General features: G+C 44.2%; 1 protein-coding gene across 1 annotated transcript in view; it reads left to right on the top strand.

Annotated features, from left to right (window-relative positions):
• Positions 1-582: 582 nt before the first annotated feature.
• LOC311101841 (MAP/microtubule affinity-regulating kinase 4-like) overlaps positions 583-20066 on the top strand; it is a 54090-nt gene continuing 34606 nt past the window's right edge. The window contains exons 1-3 of the mRNA XM_084143053.1: positions 583-1561; positions 18069-18266; positions 18985-19038. Of these exons, the coding sequence (XP_083999179.1) occupies positions 1514-1561; positions 18069-18266; positions 18985-19038 (300 nt within the window). The 5' untranslated portion in view covers positions 583-1513. The remainder of the gene's footprint in view (positions 1562-18068; positions 18267-18984; positions 19039-20066) is intronic.

Below are 20066 nucleotides of genomic sequence, written 5' to 3'. Positions count from 1 at the left end.
AAACCAAGAAAAGCGCTAAACCAACATTCACTATATGCCTATCTCAATAACAAAATACCAAGGGCCCGGGGACCACAGCAGAATGAGGTGTTCATGGGCCCGACCCTCTCGTGTCCGATTTGTACAGGTGAGATTATAGTCTTTGGTGGTGTGCTTCTGCTCTCATCACCCACTTGGTATAATCTATAAATAGATGTGAATACTATAGCTAGATTAAAACATAGAAATGCTATACAGGAGAGAACAGATGGTTTGTTCTCACAACAATAGACATTACAAGTGGAGGGGAAATTAAGTACAAGTGCAGTAGTTGTTTGTTGCTTTGTTTAAGTGTGTCTTCTTCAGACAGTGCCCTGTCGCCCCTGTTATCAAATGCCCAAGAGATGCTGTCTGCAGTGTCAAGTGTTTACATTACTGTACAGAATATTGCTTGCCAGCGTGGTTGACGTGTCGTTCGTGCTGGTAACTGCTGTTCTACGGATGAATGAATGGGGGGGATTGTCTCTTTAAGAACATGGGGGAAGGGTGTGTTACTGAGCCTCCGACGCAGCCCTGCCTATTCTTTTTCTTGACGTTCTTCCCTCTTGCTCTTGTCATACAGTTTGGGGATGCCGTTTTCTCTAGTCAACTGTTACAACTGATAGTATTAAAGGATATCTGCGAGAGTCAAAGATACATACTTTTTCGAACGTTGAGTATTATTCGACGGCTACTTTTTCGGAAGTGGTCAATCGCGAACAGAAAGAGAAATGGGGTAACTGTACATTCGCCGATGCTCTATCCGCAATTGTCATGTCGTTGTATTGTTTCTTTTGACGGTTAATTCTTAATTAATCAACTATGAAATGTGGGTTGACAATTAGGCTTAAGTCGTTCAGTGTTTTGCCTTGGGAGTGGTTGGTTTTGCGGGCATCATTTGCCCCCCCCAAAAAATACATAGTTTTCAACGACAGACATCCACCCATGGTCGTGGTACGCGCAGACTACCTGACCTATGTTTTTTGTTTTAACAACTGTTTTTTATCGGATCTAACAAACTGCTCTGTTCCAGACATACACTTACAGTCATCACTGGACAACACAGAATTGCTTTCTAAAAATATTTTTAGTATAGTAATGGTGCGATAGTGAGAAGAAACCTATTTTGGGTTAATTTATTTTCCAAAATGAGGCACAGCATTGATGTCTTTCTTCACATGAAGAATCAGCCAAACATGAAGTGGATAGCATAGTAGGCTATTCAGACAGTTTTCTAGACAACTGTCTGTGTACTGTCGTATCGGTGCTGCCTTGTTACAATGAAAATTAGTATTGTTTGAGAATACAATTTTGTCTCACTGCTCTCAAACCTGGGGTTGCCGGTAGGATAGGCATCTATTGCCTTGGAACACTGGCTAGGCGGTGGAGCGGCCAATGTCGACTGTTATCTTCGGTAGAATATAATCCTGAATATACCCACATACATACAAACCAAGTAGGCCTTTAGCCTAATAGAAAGGATACCTCAGGGACAATGTCTTCTCGTGCAGCACTACCTGGGAACGAGCGGAAATCGGACCTCGTAAGTATTTAATACATTTTACTGTCTTATATAATATTTTGTTGATGTCTGACAGTCGTGTGCATCGCACCCTATAAATGGAACAGTGGCATGGAATCAAGCAAGGTGACATGTCAACGTATTAAAAAACGACAGGAGGATGCATAAAGCCGATACAATCATTATTGATTGATTGGGGGTAGACTGACTGTAGCCTATTTGCACTGCTGTTAAAACCATCATTCATTCACTCTGTACATTTTGTTCAAGTGAACAGAATAACCCATAATACATCATTTTGAGAGAACACATGCTGTCCCTAGAAAATCTGGAAATCAATAATGATACAACTGTAACACTGTCCTACCATTATGTAATAATATGTCAATTCAATGTGAAACGAATGTGGCCTAGCTAATGCAGTGGCAGGTTTGTATACGGTCTCTCAGGCACATATATGTCACTTTGGTTTCAGTGTTTATGTTTCACACACACTTTTTTTTTTTAGGAATGGTGAAAAGAGGACATTTAGTTAATCACCATCGAAAAGCTCTATACCTCTTCTAATTCCCATCAATCATGAAGGGGATGTTTGGCTTGAGTCTAGTTTGCTAAGTACAGTATCAATGGTGTAGAATAACAGAGCTTAAAGGGACAAGTAGCTCACCAGTTTCGCACAGACCTTCTGGACGGATGACTGGCATTTAAAGCTAGACAGTTGTATCTGTTTATTGACAGTGATCCTCTGCCAGACATTTTTAGAAGTGTGACAATCCACCCTGTATTTTGATCACAACATTGGACAGGCCCCAGTTTATTTATGTATTTATTTACATAGACGAACAATAGGTAAATAGACAATAATATTAGGCCATGCCCACATAACATATTACGTTGTACTGTCTGCTGATTGTTGTTGCTTTTATTTGTTGATCATCCTCTGCTACAATAAATAACCATTCAAATCCTATATCAAAGCAGGCCTCACATTATCATGGCAATGACTTGGTCCTTCCTGGAAGGAGTGGCATACAAGAGTGACACCCTCAAAGGCAGATAGATTCACTACAAATGCATTTGAGTTGAATTGACATAGCACTATTGACAGGTGGATATATCAGAGAGGGATAGGGTCTGTCTCACTCTGCTATGCCCAACCTCATCCATAGTATTAGGGCATGGCAGGATGTTGGTTGATTGGTGGGGTGGAGGGCTATATTAGGACAATATTATGTTACTACACAATACATGGCCTGAGCTTACATTGTTTTTCTAAAATATTTATTAAAAGAAAGGGCATAGAAATCTAAGAGACATTGATGAAGCAGGTCATGCTTGTTGTCCTTTTCAGAAAGGACAGACTTCCAGAAGGACTTCCATTGTTTGTTTACGTCACATCAAGTGACAAGATAAGCGTAAATATTTGATAACATGATTCTCTTAATTACAACCACTTTATGTTCGCTTCGAGGAATACAACACAGAGTCTTGTGTGAAAGCCCCTGTTGTTCAGAATTACTGTGTGATCTCGCTCTCCGTGGCTGATGTGAGTAAAACACTCGCAAGGCTGCAGGGCCAGACGGAATACCAGGGTGTATTCTCAAAGCATGCGCAGGCCAGTTGGCAAGTGTCTTCAAGGACATTTTCAATCTATCCTTGTCCCAGTCTGTAATCCCAACATGTTTCAAGCTGACCACCATTGTCCCTGTTCCGAAGAACTCCAAGGTAACCTGCCTAACCTGCCTATATGACTTTGAAAGGCTGGTCATGACACATATCAACACCATCATTTCAGAAACCCTGGATCCACTCCCAATTCGCATAACGCCCCAACAGATCCTCAGATGACGCAATCTCAATTGCACTCTCCCACCTGGACAAGAGGGGAAATAACTATGTGAGAATGCTGTTCATAGACTACAGCTCAGTGTCCAACACCATAGTCCTATCCAAGCTCATCACCAAGCTGGGGACCCTGGGACTGAACACCTCCCTCTTTAACTGGATCCTGGACTTCCTGACGGGAAGGCCCCAGGAGGTGAGGGTAGGCAACAACACCTCCGCCACGCTGACCCTCAAGACGAGGACCCCTCAAGGGTGTGTGCTTAGTCCTCTCCTGTACTCCCTATTCACCCACCACTGCTTGGCCATGCACGATTCCAACACCATTACATTTGACATTTTAGTCATTTAGCAGATGCTCTTATCCAGAGCGACTTACAGTTAGTGAGTGCATATATATATATATATATATATATATATATATATAATTATTATAAAAAAATAAAAAAAGATTCAAGTTTGCTGACGACACAATGGTGGTAGGCCTGATCACCGACAGTGACGGGACAGCCTACAGGGAGGTCAGAGACTAGGCAGTGTGGTGCCTTGAGAACAACCTCTCCCTCAACGTCAGACCAAGGAGCTAATCGTGGACTACAGGAGAAAGAGGGGAGAACACACCCCCATCCGCATCGACAGCGCTGTAGTGGAGCGGGTCAAGAGCTTCAAGTTCCTTGGCGTCCACATCACTAAGGACTTAACAGGGTACACACACACACACAGTTGTGAAGAGGGCACGACAGCGCCTCTTCCCCCTCAGGAGGCTGAAAAGATTTGGCATGCTGCACCATCGAGAGCATCTTGACTTGCTGCATCACCGCTTGGTATGGCAAATGCACCACCCTTGACCACAAAGCGCTACAGAGGGTGGTGCGGACAGTCTAGTACATCACTGGGGCCGAGCTCCTTGCCATCCAGGATCTCTATATCAGGCGGTGTCCCAGCCACCCAAGCCATAGACTGTTCACTCTGCTACCATCCGGCAAACGGTACCGGAGCATCGGCTCTCGGACCAACAGGCTCCGAAACAGCTTCTACCCCCAAGCCATAAGACTGCTAAATAGCCATAAGACTGCTAAACACACATATACACACACACACCGACACAACACAAACAGACATACAGTGGGGAGAACAAGTATTTGATACACTGCCGATTTTGCAGGTTTTCCTACTTACAAAGCATGTAGAGGTCTGTAATTTTTATCATAGGTACACTTCAACTGTGAGAGACGGAATCTAAAACAAAAATCCAGGAATTCACATTGTATGATTTTTAAGTAATTAATTTGCATTTTATTGCATGACATAAGTATTTGATCACCTACCAACCAGTAAGAATTCCGGCTCTCACAGACCTGTTAGTTTTTCTTTAAGAAGCCCTCCTGTTCTCCACTCATTACCTGTATTAACTGCACCTGTTTGAACTCGTTACCTGTATAAAATACACCTGTCCACACACTCAGACTCCAACCTCTCCACAATGGCCAAGACCAGAGAGCTGTGTAAGGACATCAGGGATAAAATTGTAGACCTGCACAAGGCTGGGATGGCCTACAGGACAATAGGCAAGCAGCTTGGTGAGAAGGCAACAACTGTTGGCGCAATTATTAGAAAATGGAAGAAGTTCAAGATGACGGTCAATCACCCTCGGTCTGGGGCTCCATGCAAGATCTCACCTCGTGGGGCATCAATGATCATGAGGAAGGTGAGGGATCAGCCCAGAACTACACGGCAGGACCTGGTCAATGACCTGAAGAGAGCTGGGACCACAGTCTCAAAGAAAACCACTAGTAACACACTACGCTGCCATTTTGCAACGCCATGCCATACCCTGTGGACAGCGCTTGATTGTAGCCAGTTTCCTCCTAGAACAGGACAATGACCCAAAGCACAGCTCCAAACTATGCAATAACTATTTAGGGAAGAAGCAGTCAGCTGGTGTTCTGTCTATAATGGAGTGGCCAGCACAGTCACCGGATCTCAACCCTATTGAGCTGTTGTGGGAGCAGCTTGACCGTATGGTACGTAAGAAGTGCCCATCAAGCCAATCCAACTTGTGGGAGGTGCTTCAGGAAGCATGGGGTGAATTCTCTTCAGATTACCTCAACAAATTGACAACTAGAATGCCAAAGGTCTGCAAGGCTGTAATTGCTGCAAATGGAGGATTATTTGACGAAAGCAAAGTTTGAAGGACACAATTATTATTTCAATTAAAAGTCATTATTTCTAACCTTGTCAATGACTGCATTTCCTATTCATTTTGCTATATTTCCTATTCAAACTAATTTCATACATGTTTCCATGGAAAACAAGGACATTTCTAAGTGACCCCAATCTTTTGAACGGTAGTGTATATATTTGTTGTTGTTGTACTTTTGCGTGATATCCATTTGGTAGTTACAGTCTTGTCCCATCGCTCCCCTACGGACTCGGGAGAGGCGAAGGTCAAGAACCATGCGTCCTCCGAAACACAACCCTGCCAAGCCGCACTGCTTCTTGACACACTGCTCACTTAACCCGGGAGCCAGCTGCACCAATGTGTCGGAGGAAACACTGTCCAGCTGGCGACCGAAGTCAGCTTGCAGGTGCCCGGCCTGCCACAAGGAGTCGCTAGAGCGCAATGGGACAAGGAAATCCTGGCCAGCCAAACCCTCCCCTAACCCAGACGACGCTGGGCCAATTGTGCGCAGTCTCATGGGTGTCGCGGCCGGCTGCGACACAGCCTGGGATCGAACCCGGAGCTGTAGTGACGCCTCAAGCACTGCGATGCAGTGCCTTAGACTGCTGCGCCACTCGGGAGGCCACACTGTTAAACTTGATTATATTTACAGCACATATAATCAAATGAACAGACTCCTCTCATCACACCTAATGTTTTTGATATGGTCAAAAGTAGTCAATGTTTCTACTCAAACAATGCACTGAGACAATACTATACTATCTTAAAGTTCCAATGCAGACGATTTTAATCTCTATATCAAATCATTTCTGGGTAACAATTAAGTACTTTACTGTGATTTTGACAATATTAATTGAAAACAAAGAAACACAAATAGCTTCTTAGCAAAGAGCAATTTCTCAAGCAAGAATTTTGCTAGAACTGTCTGTGAGTGGTCTTGACCAGGTTTGCACACACTGCAGCAGGGATTTTGGCCCACTCCTCCATACAGACCTCCAGATCCTTCAAGTTTCGGGGCTGTCGCTGGGCAATACGGACTTTCAGCTCCCTCCAAAGATGTTCTATTGGGTTCAGGTCTGGAGACTGGCTAGGCCACTCCAGGACCTTGAGATGCTTCTTACGGAGCCACTCCTTAGTTGCCCTCGCTGTGTGTTTCGGGTCGTTGTCATGCTGGAAGACCCAGCCACGACCCATCTTCAATGCTCTTACTGAGGGAAGGAGGTTGTTGGTCAAGATCTCGCAATACATGGCCCCATCCATCCTCCCCTCAATACGGTGCAGTCGTCCTGTTCCCTTTGCAGAAAAGCATCCCCAAAGAATGATGTTTCCACCTCCATGCTTCACGGTTGGGATGGTGTTCTTGGTTGTACTCATCCTTCTTCTTCCTCCAAACACGGCGAGTGGAGTTTAGACCAAAAAGCTCTATTTTTGTCTCATCAGACCACATGATCTTCTCCCATTCCTCCTCTGGATCATCCAGATGGTCATTGGCAAACTTCAGACGGGCCTGGAGATGCGTTGGCTTGAGCAGGGGGACCTTGCGTGCGCTGCAGGATTTTAATCCATGGCAGCGTAGTGTGTTACTAGTGGTTTTCTTTGAGACTGTGGTCCCAGCTCTCTTCAGGTCATTGACCAGGTCCTGCTGTGTAGTTCTGGGCTGATCCCTCACCTTCCTCATGATCATTGATGCCCCACGACGTGAGATCTTGCATGGAGCCCCAGACCGAGGGTGATTGACCGTCATCTTGAACTTCTTCCATTTTCTAATAATTGCGCCAACAGTTGTTGCCTTCTCACCAAGCTGCTTGCCTATTGTCCTGTAGGCCATCCCAGCCTTGTGCAGGTCTACAATTTTATCCCTGATGTCCTTACACAGCTCTCTGGTCTTGGCCATTGTGGAGAGGTTGGAGTCTGAGTGTGTGGACAGGTGTATTTTATACAGGTAACGAGTTCAAACAGGTGCAGTTAATACAGGTAATGAGTGGAGAACAGGAGGAATTCTTAAAGAAAAACTAACAGGTCTGTGAGAGCCGAAATTCTTACTGGTTGGTAGGTGATCAAATACTTATGTCATGCAATAAAATGCAAATTAATTACTTAATAATCATACAATGTGATTTTCTGGATTTTTATTTTAGATTCCATCTCTCACAGTTGAAGTGTACCTATGATAAAAATTACAGACCACTACATGCTTTGTAAGTAGGAAAACCTGCAAAATCGGCAGTGTATCAAATACTTGTTCTCCCCACTGTATATATACAGTACCAGTCAAGTTTGGACACACCTACTCATTCAAGGGTTTTTCTTTATTTTTACTATTTTCTACATTGTAGAATAATAGTGAAGACACCAAAACTATGAAATAACACACATGGAATCATGTAGTAACCAAAAAAGTGTTAAACAAATCAAAATACATTTTTCATTTTAGATTCTTCAAATAGCCACCCTTTGCCTTGGTGACAGCTTTGCACACTCTTGGCATTCTCTCAACCAGCTTCATGAGGAATGCTTTTCCAACAGTCTTGGAGGAGTTCCCACATATGCTGAGCACATTTTGGCTGCTTTTCCTTCACTCTGCGGTCCAACTCAACCCAAACCATCTCAATTGGGTTGAGGTCGGGTGATTGTGGAGGCCAGGTAATCTGATGCAGCACTCCATCATTCTCCTTGGTCAAATAGCCCTTACACAGCCTGGAGGTGTGTTTCGGGTCATTGTCCTGTTGAAAAACAAATGATAGTCCCACTAAGCGCAAACCAGATGGGATGGCGTATCGCTGCAGAATGTTGTGGTTGCCATGCTGGTTAAGTGTGCCTTGAATTCTAAATAAATCACTGACCAGTGTCACCAGCAATGCACCATCACACCTCCTCCTCTGTGCTTCACGGTGGGAACCACACATGCGGAGATCATCCGTTCACCTACTCTGCGTCTCAGCAAGACATGGCGGTTGGAACAAAAAATCTCAAATTTGGATTTATCAGACCAAAGGACAGATTTCCACCGGTCTAATGTCCATTGCTCGTGTTTCTTGGCCCAAGCAAGTCTCTTCTTCTTCTTGGTGTCCTTTTAGTAGTGGTTTCTTTGCAGCAATTCGACCATGAAGGCCTGATTTCACGCAGTCTCCTCTGAACAGTTGATGTTGATATGTCTGTTACTTGAACTCTGTGAAGCATTTATTTGGGCTGCAATCTGAGGTGAAGTTAACTCTAATGAACTTATCCTCTGCAGCAGAGGTAACTCTGGGTCTTCCTTTCCTGTGGCGGTCCTCATGAGAGTCAGTTTCATCATAGCACTTTATGGTTTTTGTGACTGCACTTGAAGAAACTTTCAAAGTTCTTGACATTTTCCGGATTGACTGACCTTAATGTCTTAAAGTAATGATGGACTGTCGTTTCTCTTTGCTTATTTGAGCTGTTCTTGCCAAAATATTGACTTGGTCTTTTACCAAATAGGGCTATCTCCTGTATACCCCCCCTACCTTTTCACAACACAACTGATTGGCTGAAACGCATTAAGATGGAAATAAATTCCACAAATGAACTTTTAAGAAGGCACACCTGTTAATTGAAATGCATTCCAGGTGATTACCTCATGAAGCTGGTTGAGAGAATGCCAAGAGTGTGCAAAGCTGTCCTCAAGGCAAAGGTTGGCTACTTTGAAGAATCTCAAATATAAAATATATTTTGATTTGTGTAAACGATTTTTTGGTTACTACATGATTCCATATGTGTTATTTCATAGTTTTGATGTCTTCACTATTATTCTACAATGTAGAAAATAGTGAAACTAAAGAAAAACCCTTGAATGAGCAGGTGTGTCCAAACTTTTGACTGGTACTGTATACCACAGGATGTTGTTACTGGCCCTCTAACAAAAAACACATGTTGGTGGTCCTTCATGTGACAGAAATGTTGCAGGCCAGGTATCGAAATGATTGACCTGCTCTTGGAGTCAACTGGGTCACACGCTCCTCTTGTTTGAAATCTCTCCATGGAAACCCAGGGGGTCTTTCGCTTCCCAGTCCACTTTCCTCCAAGTTCGAGATCTATGCTGAGAGAAAAGGTGGTGGCGTAACACAAGAAAGCCCACACCGGTCTCCTCCTATCACGTTGCTCGTGGCGTACCTCCCAGAAGGCCCAATCTGTAATTAAAGTTATTTTAGATTGTATCGTCTTCCTCGGTCTCGTTCCCTGGGACAGCCTGGGGGTGTGTGGGAGAGTGAAAACGTGTTGCATGGAGGTTGACTTAGTGTATCAGGATGTGTGCACAGTAGGGTGGGACGGGGCTTCGACATGTTCAAGATTTTGGTAAATTATTGTTAACAACAAACCAGACCTGTGAGGCTGTTGGCCTAAAATGCGGCATTTCTTGAACAGGGCTGAGGGTAGCATATTTGGCTCAGTAAACAGTTGATACAACCACCATTTTCAATTTTCACATTAGTTTTGCTGCTAGAATTGATAATAGGTCTGTCTACACAGTGAAATAGACTACTGACCAGAAGATGAGATGATGTTCAAACTCCAGGTGGGATTTCACTTGTGTTGTGTCCTTGTGTAAGACATCTACCTATATCCTTGTACATCAATCTGTGTAAGCCTAATCAATTTAATACCATGTCTGTAAAGCAAAGGAATTTGGTATGAAGGGCAGGCTAATGATGCTTATTCAATGCCATGTTATCTCCCTATCATCATAACTCGAATAATAAACCTAACACACATGGTGGCACACATTAGTCATCCAGATTTGAGATTTGCATAATCGCACTTGCTTCGCACCTCCCGCTCCAGCACGTCCCAGGAATCCAAGTCGTTATGAGTCAGGCCACTAAGGCGGTCTTCACGCTGGTACAGTTTCGCACACCTCTGCATTATGACATCCTCTGTATGCCCCTCTTCTCTCGCTTCTATCAGCACCATCTGGTAAAGGGACCATTACGTTCACTCTCCAGTTGCCCAGCCAGTCTTATGAATTGAGCTCATGTAGGCCTAGTTTCCAAATCCTAGTTTCTGTTGTTTTGATCAGTACCTTTACTTCCCTCTATAAATGTATTAACCAGCTCAGCTTGCAAGTTCAGCCCATATACAAAGATCCCTCCATATTGTGAACAAACTCTTAGTCATACATTTTTCATATAAATGTTTTGTTTTATTTACCTGTCAATAGTTTATGCTCCCTTTGCAAATAATTCTCAAGCCTATCTGAATGAATTAACAGGTTTTTCTTGATGGCACAGAACAGAGCCATTGTGTGGCCTTGGATTGATGGATTCATGATTTTGCTGTCTCTACATGAAAATGACTCCTCAAATCCCATTGGAGCCATTCAGGTCACGTAGGAATGTTCAGTCTGTTGATTTGCATTGAACAGAACCTTGTATCAATGGTGGGCTATACTTGACCTGCTCATCTTGGTAAAGATGACTATTGTCTTGTAGAAATTAACTTGATTTACTCTAATTTATATGACCAAGTAAGCCTAAGTATCAGGCTAGTTTTTGGTTGTGTTGAACTGGTTTAGTTGGAAAGCTTTCAGGACAGGTGTCTATTTTAATTGCTTCAAGAACATTAGCACACAGCTCCCTGCTCTGTTACGTAACCGCTGCACTCTGGTGTAATTTTACCTGTGTGTCTCCAGGGCTGAGTGTAGGACTAGGCGATATATCGCGAAAACCAGTATAATGGTATGGATCCACATTTTTACAATGCCATCTATAAAGGTATTTTGATACAGTGCTAAATAAATGTAAAGTTCTACTTCGCTGTCAATTTTGTCCTAGTCACTTAGAATGAATGTGTTGCCTTAATAGGGTCATTCAGTACTCATAAAACATATTAAGAACTTTTAATATTCTGAAACTTAAAATACAGCGGAAAATATTGTGATATGATATTTTGTCCATATTACCCAGCCCTAGCTGAGTGGGTTACCTAGCGATGCATAAGACATCTGTTTCACCTGGACCTACAGTCGCTTTCCAGAGTGACTAGGCTGCGCTAGAGGATTCCACTCCTGTGTTCGACTGCTACATTTTCATTGAGTTAGAAATTGCAACTGATTTTCAGCTGGGTGAATTGAGTGAACATTACAGAAGTGTCACATTCAAGTCAAAAGGTAGTCTGTTGGGTCAACTGTTTCAATTTCCACAACTGAAATTTAGCATTTTCTGGATACAGAAAAAAGGAATGGCCATTTTGTGGAAAGATTCTTCACCTAAATTTCATAATGACAAATTATTTAATCTGGATGAATGATTATTGGAAAAATTAAGATACAGGCCTCCTTGTAGCTTTTGATATAGATGGTAGAGTCATGAGTGCTAGTTTCATTTCATGCCTAGTTTCATTTTTTTTTTTTAATAGTGGACTCATAGAATATGGTAGGATCTATCCTATTTACATAAGCCTAGCCATTTTCACTGCACAGTACTGCTCGTCCTCCCCTGGCCTCGACGTGGAGCGTCTGTTGATGTTGGAAACGTCTTCAGCAGAAGGTCAGATGTGTTCCATGCGCCTCCTGTGTGGGGTTATGACCAGAGCACAATTGCAAAAGCTGAGCGATATGGTAGGCTTATTACAGTGATAGGCCAGTCTAGTAAAAGGGTTTTCTGTGCACAAAGCATCCGGTTTCTCACTTTGCATACTGTAGTAAAATGTACCTTCCTATTGAAGGCTAATGGCCCTGTCTCTCTGAGCCAGTGCTCCTGTGTTCTTGCTGGTGTTTAGGCTGTTTCAAATGGCAGTGCTGTATAGATGAAGTGTATAGGCAATGCAGTGCACTGTAAGTGGCTTTGGATAAGAACATCAGTTAAATTCATTTCAGGCTTCTTCAGGCGTCTAAGTTGCATTGATTAGAGAACCTGACTGAGCAGATTGTGTGTGGTTTGTGTGTCGTATGTGTGTGAAACCAGAGAGCCATGGCGCCCTGTTTCTGTGTCCACTAGAGGATGAGAGAAAGAGAGAGGGATATCCGACACAGGGAGAAATAAAGCAACCAAAATAAGCAGTAGTGCTTGCTTCAGTTCTGTTTTCATCTGCCTCTGTTGATGTGTGTTTGTGTGCACTCGCACGTGCCTGTGAGTGTGGGGGATTATTAGACCTGTTGCAATGGAAAATTCACTTCAACGGAAGGAGAGAGTCTGTCCCGTCACTCTTCATTAATGGGTTAGATGACAGTGAGTGCAACTCCCCAAACCTGTCACCTAATACAACATGAACAGATTTGTATCTGTTATTCGCTTAGTTTGTATAAAACCTTATCCTATGAGAGATGGAACATTTCCTGCTTTGAAAGCGAGATTCTCTGTCTGTCTCTGTCGCTGTCTGTCAGTGTGTGTAAGGCCATTTTGTTTTGAACAAATTTGTTGAAGAAGTACTGAACGTGAAAGCTTCAGGCACATCTGAGGCAGATTGTTAAATTACTCAAGTTTGACCATCCTTCTCTTCTGCTCTTCAGACAAATACTTTTGGGAAAGACTTCACTCACCTCTTCGGGTGCTGAGATATACTTAGGATTGAATGATCCTGATGATAGCTTTAGGGGTTCTTCTAGCATTATATAGGTTAGGGTCCAAGCCCTGGGGGGGTGGACCCTTCCTGCTGTAGTGTTCTTTGCCGTTAGCATATGGTCTTCACATTTCAAGGTTTTGTTTGGCCTTCTCAGCTGACGCCAAGGTGAGACGTGTGCTGTGAACCACACTGGCTGCAGTGGCTGTCTCTCTAGTGTTCTGAAGCCATTATCCGCAGTGGCTTCTCAGCTGTGTTGCTCATGGTTCTGGTAAAATCCCAGTGGTAGTTTACCGACTTGACTGACTGAGGAGAGTTCATTCAGTCATGAGTCATGCTGTAGAATTAACTGGCAGGCAGCTGAGCAGACTGTCTGGGACTCCCAAAGAATAGAGCATGTTAGGTCATTGCTGCAAACTAATCTGCCCTCAACCAACACAACGGGATTTGCCAAAAGATCAGTCAACGCTCTGGATTAACGGCAAAGCAGTTTTGTGTGAAAATGTACTGACATGTAACTGCTGTGGAGCTAAAAGTTATTGAAGGGGATTGATACTGGCAGAAGAAACTACAGTTTACCAGCTCAGAGTCTGACATAGCACAATATCTGTCAGAATGTAGCTTGGTGCCAATGAATAAAGTAGGCTAATGTTGGTTCTATTGGGATAATATGTTTGGCCATAGTCTCTCAACAGTTTTGGACGCTGTCATTTTCACACTCCGTTTTTTACCAAGCTGGATTTCCTTGTCAGCCAGTCCAGGAAACACTGCACAGTTGGATGACGTGACAACGTGGCATGTCCCCGTGCTTGTCAGGACAGTAAGTGACACTGGCTAGGGTCACAACTTCCTGTTGCCCAAGTCCTCTTAGATGGGTGCTAAATAGGCTATATATCAAGCATTTATGAACAGAGACATTCCAACTATCCACATTTGTGGACATAGAATTTGTCATTGGTAACACTTCATATACCATCATATCTTTAGAGGCTACAGTGAGATTATACTCCATGGACAGATCCAGCCTGAGTGAAACACTGTCATCACAGGCAGAGAGAGGAAGTCTGAGAGGGGGTTATGAGGCGGAGGGCATTGTGCAAAGACTGGATGCGTGGTGGCGGGATGGTGTAACCCTGACCCATCCTCAATCCTCCCCAGCCCCAGCCCCATCACGCAAACCACACATCACAGCTTAGCAGGATGCCTCCTATTATTTTGTTATGCCACACAATAGTCATGTGATCAGAGGCAAACATAGACACGAACCGCCCCCAAGCACTGTCCAGCCTTACTCAAAGACGGAAGTGGTTCACATTTGTCTACAGTGGTACGGCCATAGACACATGGTACAGATTATACAGTATCTCACAAAAGTGAGTACACCCATTATTTTTGTAAATATTTGAGTATATCTTTTCATGTGACAACACTGAAGAAATGACACTTTGCTACAATGTAAAGTAGTGAGTGTACAGCTTGTATAACAGTGTAAATTTGCTGTCCCCTCAAAATAACTCAACACACAGCCATTCATGTCTAAACCGCTGGCAACAAAAATGAGTACACCCCTAAGTGAAAATGTCCAAATTGGGCCCAAAGTGTCTATTTTGTGTGGCCACCATCATTTTCCAGCACTGCCTTAACCCTCTTGGGCATGGAGTTCACCAGAGCTTCACAGGTTGCCACTGGAGTCCTCTTCCACTCCTCCATGACGACATCACGGAGCTGGTGGATGTTAGAGACCTTGCACTCCTCCACCTTCCGTTTGAGGATGCCCCACAGATGCTCAATAGGGTTTAGGTCTGGAGACATGCTTGGCCAGTCCATCACCTTTACCCTCAGCTTCTTTAGCAAGGCAGTGGTCGTCTTGGAGGTGTGTTTGGGGTCGTTATCATGTTGGAATACTGCCCTGCGGCCCAGTCTCCGAAGGGAGGGGATCATGCTCTGCTTCAGTATGTCACAGTACATGTTGGCATTCATGGTTCCCTCAATGAACTGTAGCTCCCCAGTGCCGGCAGCACTCATGCAGCCCCAGACCATGACACTCCTACCACCATGCTTGACTGTAGGCAAGACACACTTGTCTTTGTACTCCTCACCTGGTTGCCGCCACACACGCTTGACACCATCTGAACCAAATAAGTTTATCTTGGTCTCATCAGACCACAGGACATGGTTCCAGTAATCCATGTCCTTAGTCTGCTTGTCTTCAGCAAACTGTTTGCAGGCTTTCTTGTGCATCATCTTTAGAAGAGGCTTCCTTCTGGGACGACAGCCATGCAGACCAATTTGATGCAGTGTGCGGCGTATCGTCTGAGCACTGACAGGCTGACCCCCCACCCCTTCAACCTCTGCAGCAATGCTGGTAGCACTCATACGTCTATTTCCCAAAGACAACCTCTGAAAATGATGCTGAGCACGTGCACTCAACTTCTTTGGTCGACCATGGCGAGGCCTGTTCTGAGTGGAACCTGTCCTGTTAAACCGCTGTATGGTCTTGGCCACCATGCTGCAGCTCAGTTTCAGGGTCTTGGCAATCTTCTTATAGCCTAGGCCATCTTTATGTAGAGCAACAATAATTTTTTTCAGATCCTCAGAGAGTTCTTTGCCATGAGGTGCCATGTTGAACTTCCAGTGACCAGTATGAGGGAGTGTGAGAGCGATGACACCTAATTTAACACACCTGCTCCCCATTCACACCTGAGACCTTGTAACACTAACGAGTCACATGACACCGGGGAGGGAAAATGGCTAATTGGGCCAATTTGGACATTTTTACTTAGGGGTGTACTCACTTTTGTTGCCAGCGGTTTAGACATTAATGGCTGTGTGTTGAGTTATTTTGAGGGGACAGCAAATGTACACTGTTATACAAGCTGTGCACTCACTACTTTACATTGTAGCAAAGTGTCATTTCTTCAGTATACTCAAATATTTACAAAAATGTGAGGGGTGTACTCACTTTAGTGAGATACTGTATATGTTAGCACTCATGCTAACCTATGCTTACAGGCTTTTATTGGCCTGTATACATTACTTGTAGGTTGCCATACAGACCTAATAACTCAGGGCTGGCCTCACCTTGCCCAGTGATGCACAGGAAACTGAGTGTGCCTCCAGGCTGCCATCATATGACTGGGTCTGGACTACTTTCCTCTGTAGGAGGTGTAGCCTTGAGCCTGAAATTCTTTCTCTGTTTACCAGCTTCCTTTAGAAGAACATGGTGGAGAGCAAGAGAACTTAGACTAGAAACAAGTATAGCATACTTGTTCGGTGTACTGATGTGTTCTTGTTGGGTGTACTGGTGTGTTCATATCACTTCCTGTTGTTGTAGTTGTGGGCTATGACACGACATGTATCTCTTTATCGCTCTGCTTCACTATGACTAATTCTGCATTTATTTCAGCTGGTTGAATGTTATTTTGTGGAACATTTGAGATTCTATCCATTCCCTATTGTTTACGCTCAAACGTATCCAATCTCTCACACTTGATTATTCCTACGCCCTCCAGTGTTCTCATGGCCCACACAGAACATTGTTGTAGCAACAAACAAGTAAAAATCACAGGCTTATAGTCACACTTGGTTTTTGTTGTCGTGTTGTTCAGTTTCACCTCCAAGACTTGTCTGTGACCCTGCTTTGTTGGACTGCTACACTGCTACAACACGCCTTCTGTATCATTTCATAAGAGGTGTGGTTTGAAGCAACGGAGAGTTTGGTTTTAAGAAAGCAGAGCAGAAGCACTCTGAAGGGCGAACTGTCTTGGATAATTATTTTTCATATCAAGGTGTGGTTTGTTTTATTGGGGTTATAATATCCCCCGCCACCCTACCCCCAAATGTCTCTAGTCTTGTCCCCCCCCCCAGTGTGTCTATGTATATATCAGCGATTCCATCTCGTACCCCTCCCACTGCCGTCAGCCTTCATCCCTCTATCTGAATACGTCAGCGTGGCAATCGGATGGAGAGAGAGGAAAAAGGCCACATCTTAGAAACCATCCGAATGCACCCTCTCTCCTGCCCTATTCCATTAGGGGCCCCACATTTCCCTTCCCTCACCACACCTCGCCTAAATTATTCAGTTGATGAATATTTTCACCTTGTCCCTCCACTTCTCCCTTCCCTCCTGCATTGGCACTGTATCATGAGGTCATTAGTGACACTACGTTGTAAAGTGTAATTTCTCTGAAATGACACTGTTGCTTCAGGAACACCATGCTGTGACTCTTATCCAAACTATTCTCAAAACGTCGATAGGGATTTGAAATGATTCAACCAAATGCTGCCATAGATTGTGTTATCCGAACTCTCCGTTTATGCTTTGTTGACTTGGAACATGCTGCGATGGGTAACTCAACGAGCCAGGGCTCCGTGTAGGAGGAATGTTGAGCCGTCATGTCGCGTTGGCGTGCGAACGCAGCTTGCCGTGCGCTACAGTGTGGTGTCGGGCATTCCAGAGCAGATCGATTAGGAAATGCCGAATTGCACCACGCCACCAGTCTCTATTTTATGACCTCAGAGGAGCATGCGTGTGAAGAATGCCAGCAATGTGGGGTGGAATGAGATTAGCTGCCTTCCTTGGCTTCCATTGGCCTCATGAGCCACTGCTAACCCATACATGTTAATGTGTTAGCCTGTTAGCTAGCTTGGCGCTGCTCAGCATTTAATATCAGCCCAATAGCTTTCTCTAATCCCATCAACAGGTTTTTCACAACAGAGACTGATGCATTACTCATGGGCACTCAACAATCGACATGAACAATTCCATTACACAAAACCATTACCAATGTTGCCTTTGGTAGTTTCAGACGTGTAGACATTTGGGGGTTCTAGATCACCAGAATTTCTTAGCTGATGTGTGCTTAAATCACTTGTATGTGTTCTAGAATCATCTATTGGCCCAGAATGTGATTTCACACCATTGATGTCAAGATGCGATGCAGCTAGATGGTTTTGCATTTTGTTTATGATCCCTCTCACTTTTCCCAGCATACCTCTCTCTCGACGAGCCGCTCGGAGAAGAGCACCGGTTGGTCGAGCAGATCACTCGGAGCACGATGCCGGAACTCTATCACCTTGTGTTCGGATGAGCAGCCGCATATCGGCAACTACCGTCTGCTCAAGACCATCGGCAAGGGCAACTTCGCCAAGGTCAAGCTGGCCAGGCACATCTTGACGGGCAAAGAGGTGAGACTGGACTGGGCAGGATATGTGGATGGGCTAGACTGAGGGATGAGGCTGGGGTAGAGAAGTGGGGACTTGACTGAAGAATAGGGTTAGGCTGGTAGGAATAGTGCACATGGCCTATGAGGTTTGTAGTAGGCCATTTGACAGGCTGGTTGTGGTGAGAGCATGGAACATATGGGATGGGTGGATGGTAGTTTTAGATATTATCCTTACATTTTGGACAGAACAAGACTTAGATATTACTTGTTAGATATACTGCACTGTCGGAGCTAGAAACACAAGCATTTCGCTACACCCGCAATAACATCTGCTAAACACGTGTATGTGACCAATAAAATGTGATTTGATTTGATTTGGTTTGTTCTTCTAGTCTGTCATGACTTTTAAGGCCTGTGTAGTTGTAAACATAATTTAACTTTAGCCCATATAGTCATGACACACATTTTTAGGTGCATAATTCCATAGGATTGCTATAAAGTTGAACCTAATGACATGGAACGGGATCATGTGGAGAGCAGTGTGTAGTGAACCATATACATTTACAGTCCTAGTCTCACTCACACTTTGACCGAGACAAACCATGCTGTTAAGCCATTTATGGGGCCTTATGGCTTGTTGGTTTGTTTTGGAGTTTGAGCTTTGGATCAATTAAAATGCCCTTTCGTATGTCACTGTTTTGATATCACTGATCGTAGTGATTTGTCTCTCGCCGTTTCAGGTTGCAATAAAGATCATTGACAAAAACCAGCTCAACCCGACCAGCCTACAGAAGGTGAGTGCTGTTGTGTGGATGTCATGAGAAACAGTTTGGAGATGCAACGATTAAAAGTCTTGTCCAGCAACGAGGCCGAACAAAGCATGCGACGTCACACAGTTTTGCAAGACACAAACAGCATCGAGAACCATTCTCTTCATGTCATTGGAAATAATGATGGTTAGCTTGAATGTAACAGCTTGAATGTAACGTTCCGTAGTCTCCCGAGTGGCGCAGTGGTCTAAGGCACTGCATCGCAGTGCTAGCTGTGCCACTAGAGATCCTGGTTCGAATCCAGGCTCTGTCGTAGCCGGCCGCGACCGGGAGACCCATGGGGCGGCGCACAATTGGCCCAGCGTCGTCCAGGGTATGGGAGGGAATGGCCGGCAGGGATGTAGCTCAGTTGGTAGAGCATGGCGTTTGCAGCGCCAGGGTTGTGGGTTCGATTCCCACGGGGGGCCAGTATGAAAAAAAAAGATAACAAAATAACAAAAAATAATAATAATGTATGCACTCACTAACTGTAAGTCGCTCTGGATAAGAGCGTCTGCTAAATGACTAAAATGTAAATGTAATGTAAATGTTCCTAACGTCATGGTTTTCATTTTGATATTGACTATATTATGCTGGCCTGCACTCTGTCTGTACTCTCTCCCTACACAGCTGATGACTTTCTCAACACCTACGCTACTATCTAGGCTAAACAACTAGGCTAATATCAATATACCGTGACAGGAAGTGGACTCCTGTGTGCTTGTTTTGGTGGACATTTGGCCAGTGAGATGACGCAATGATGCAATGCCTAACCTTTGACCTCGTTCTACTGGTCTAGGAGGCTTATATTGTCTTGGATGTTTTGATGGTTTTGCTGCGGTCCTTGCTATCCAGAATCCTTGGGGCATCCCTACCCCATTGAAGTTGAAATTTAAAATGGTTAGGGTTATGGTTAGGGTAAGGCAGGGTTTCCCAAACTCGGTCCTCGGGACCCCAAGGGGTGCACATTTTGTTTTTTTTCCCTCGCACTACTCAGCTGATTAAAAATGATC

The sequence above is a fragment of the Coregonus lavaretus genome (assembly GCF_964263955.1).
Source record: "Coregonus lavaretus genome assembly, chromosome: 26".
In the NCBI taxonomy this organism is placed as follows: Eukaryota; Metazoa; Chordata; class Actinopteri; order Salmoniformes; family Salmonidae; genus Coregonus; species Coregonus lavaretus.
This window is presented reverse-complemented; position numbering and strand designations above follow the sequence as displayed.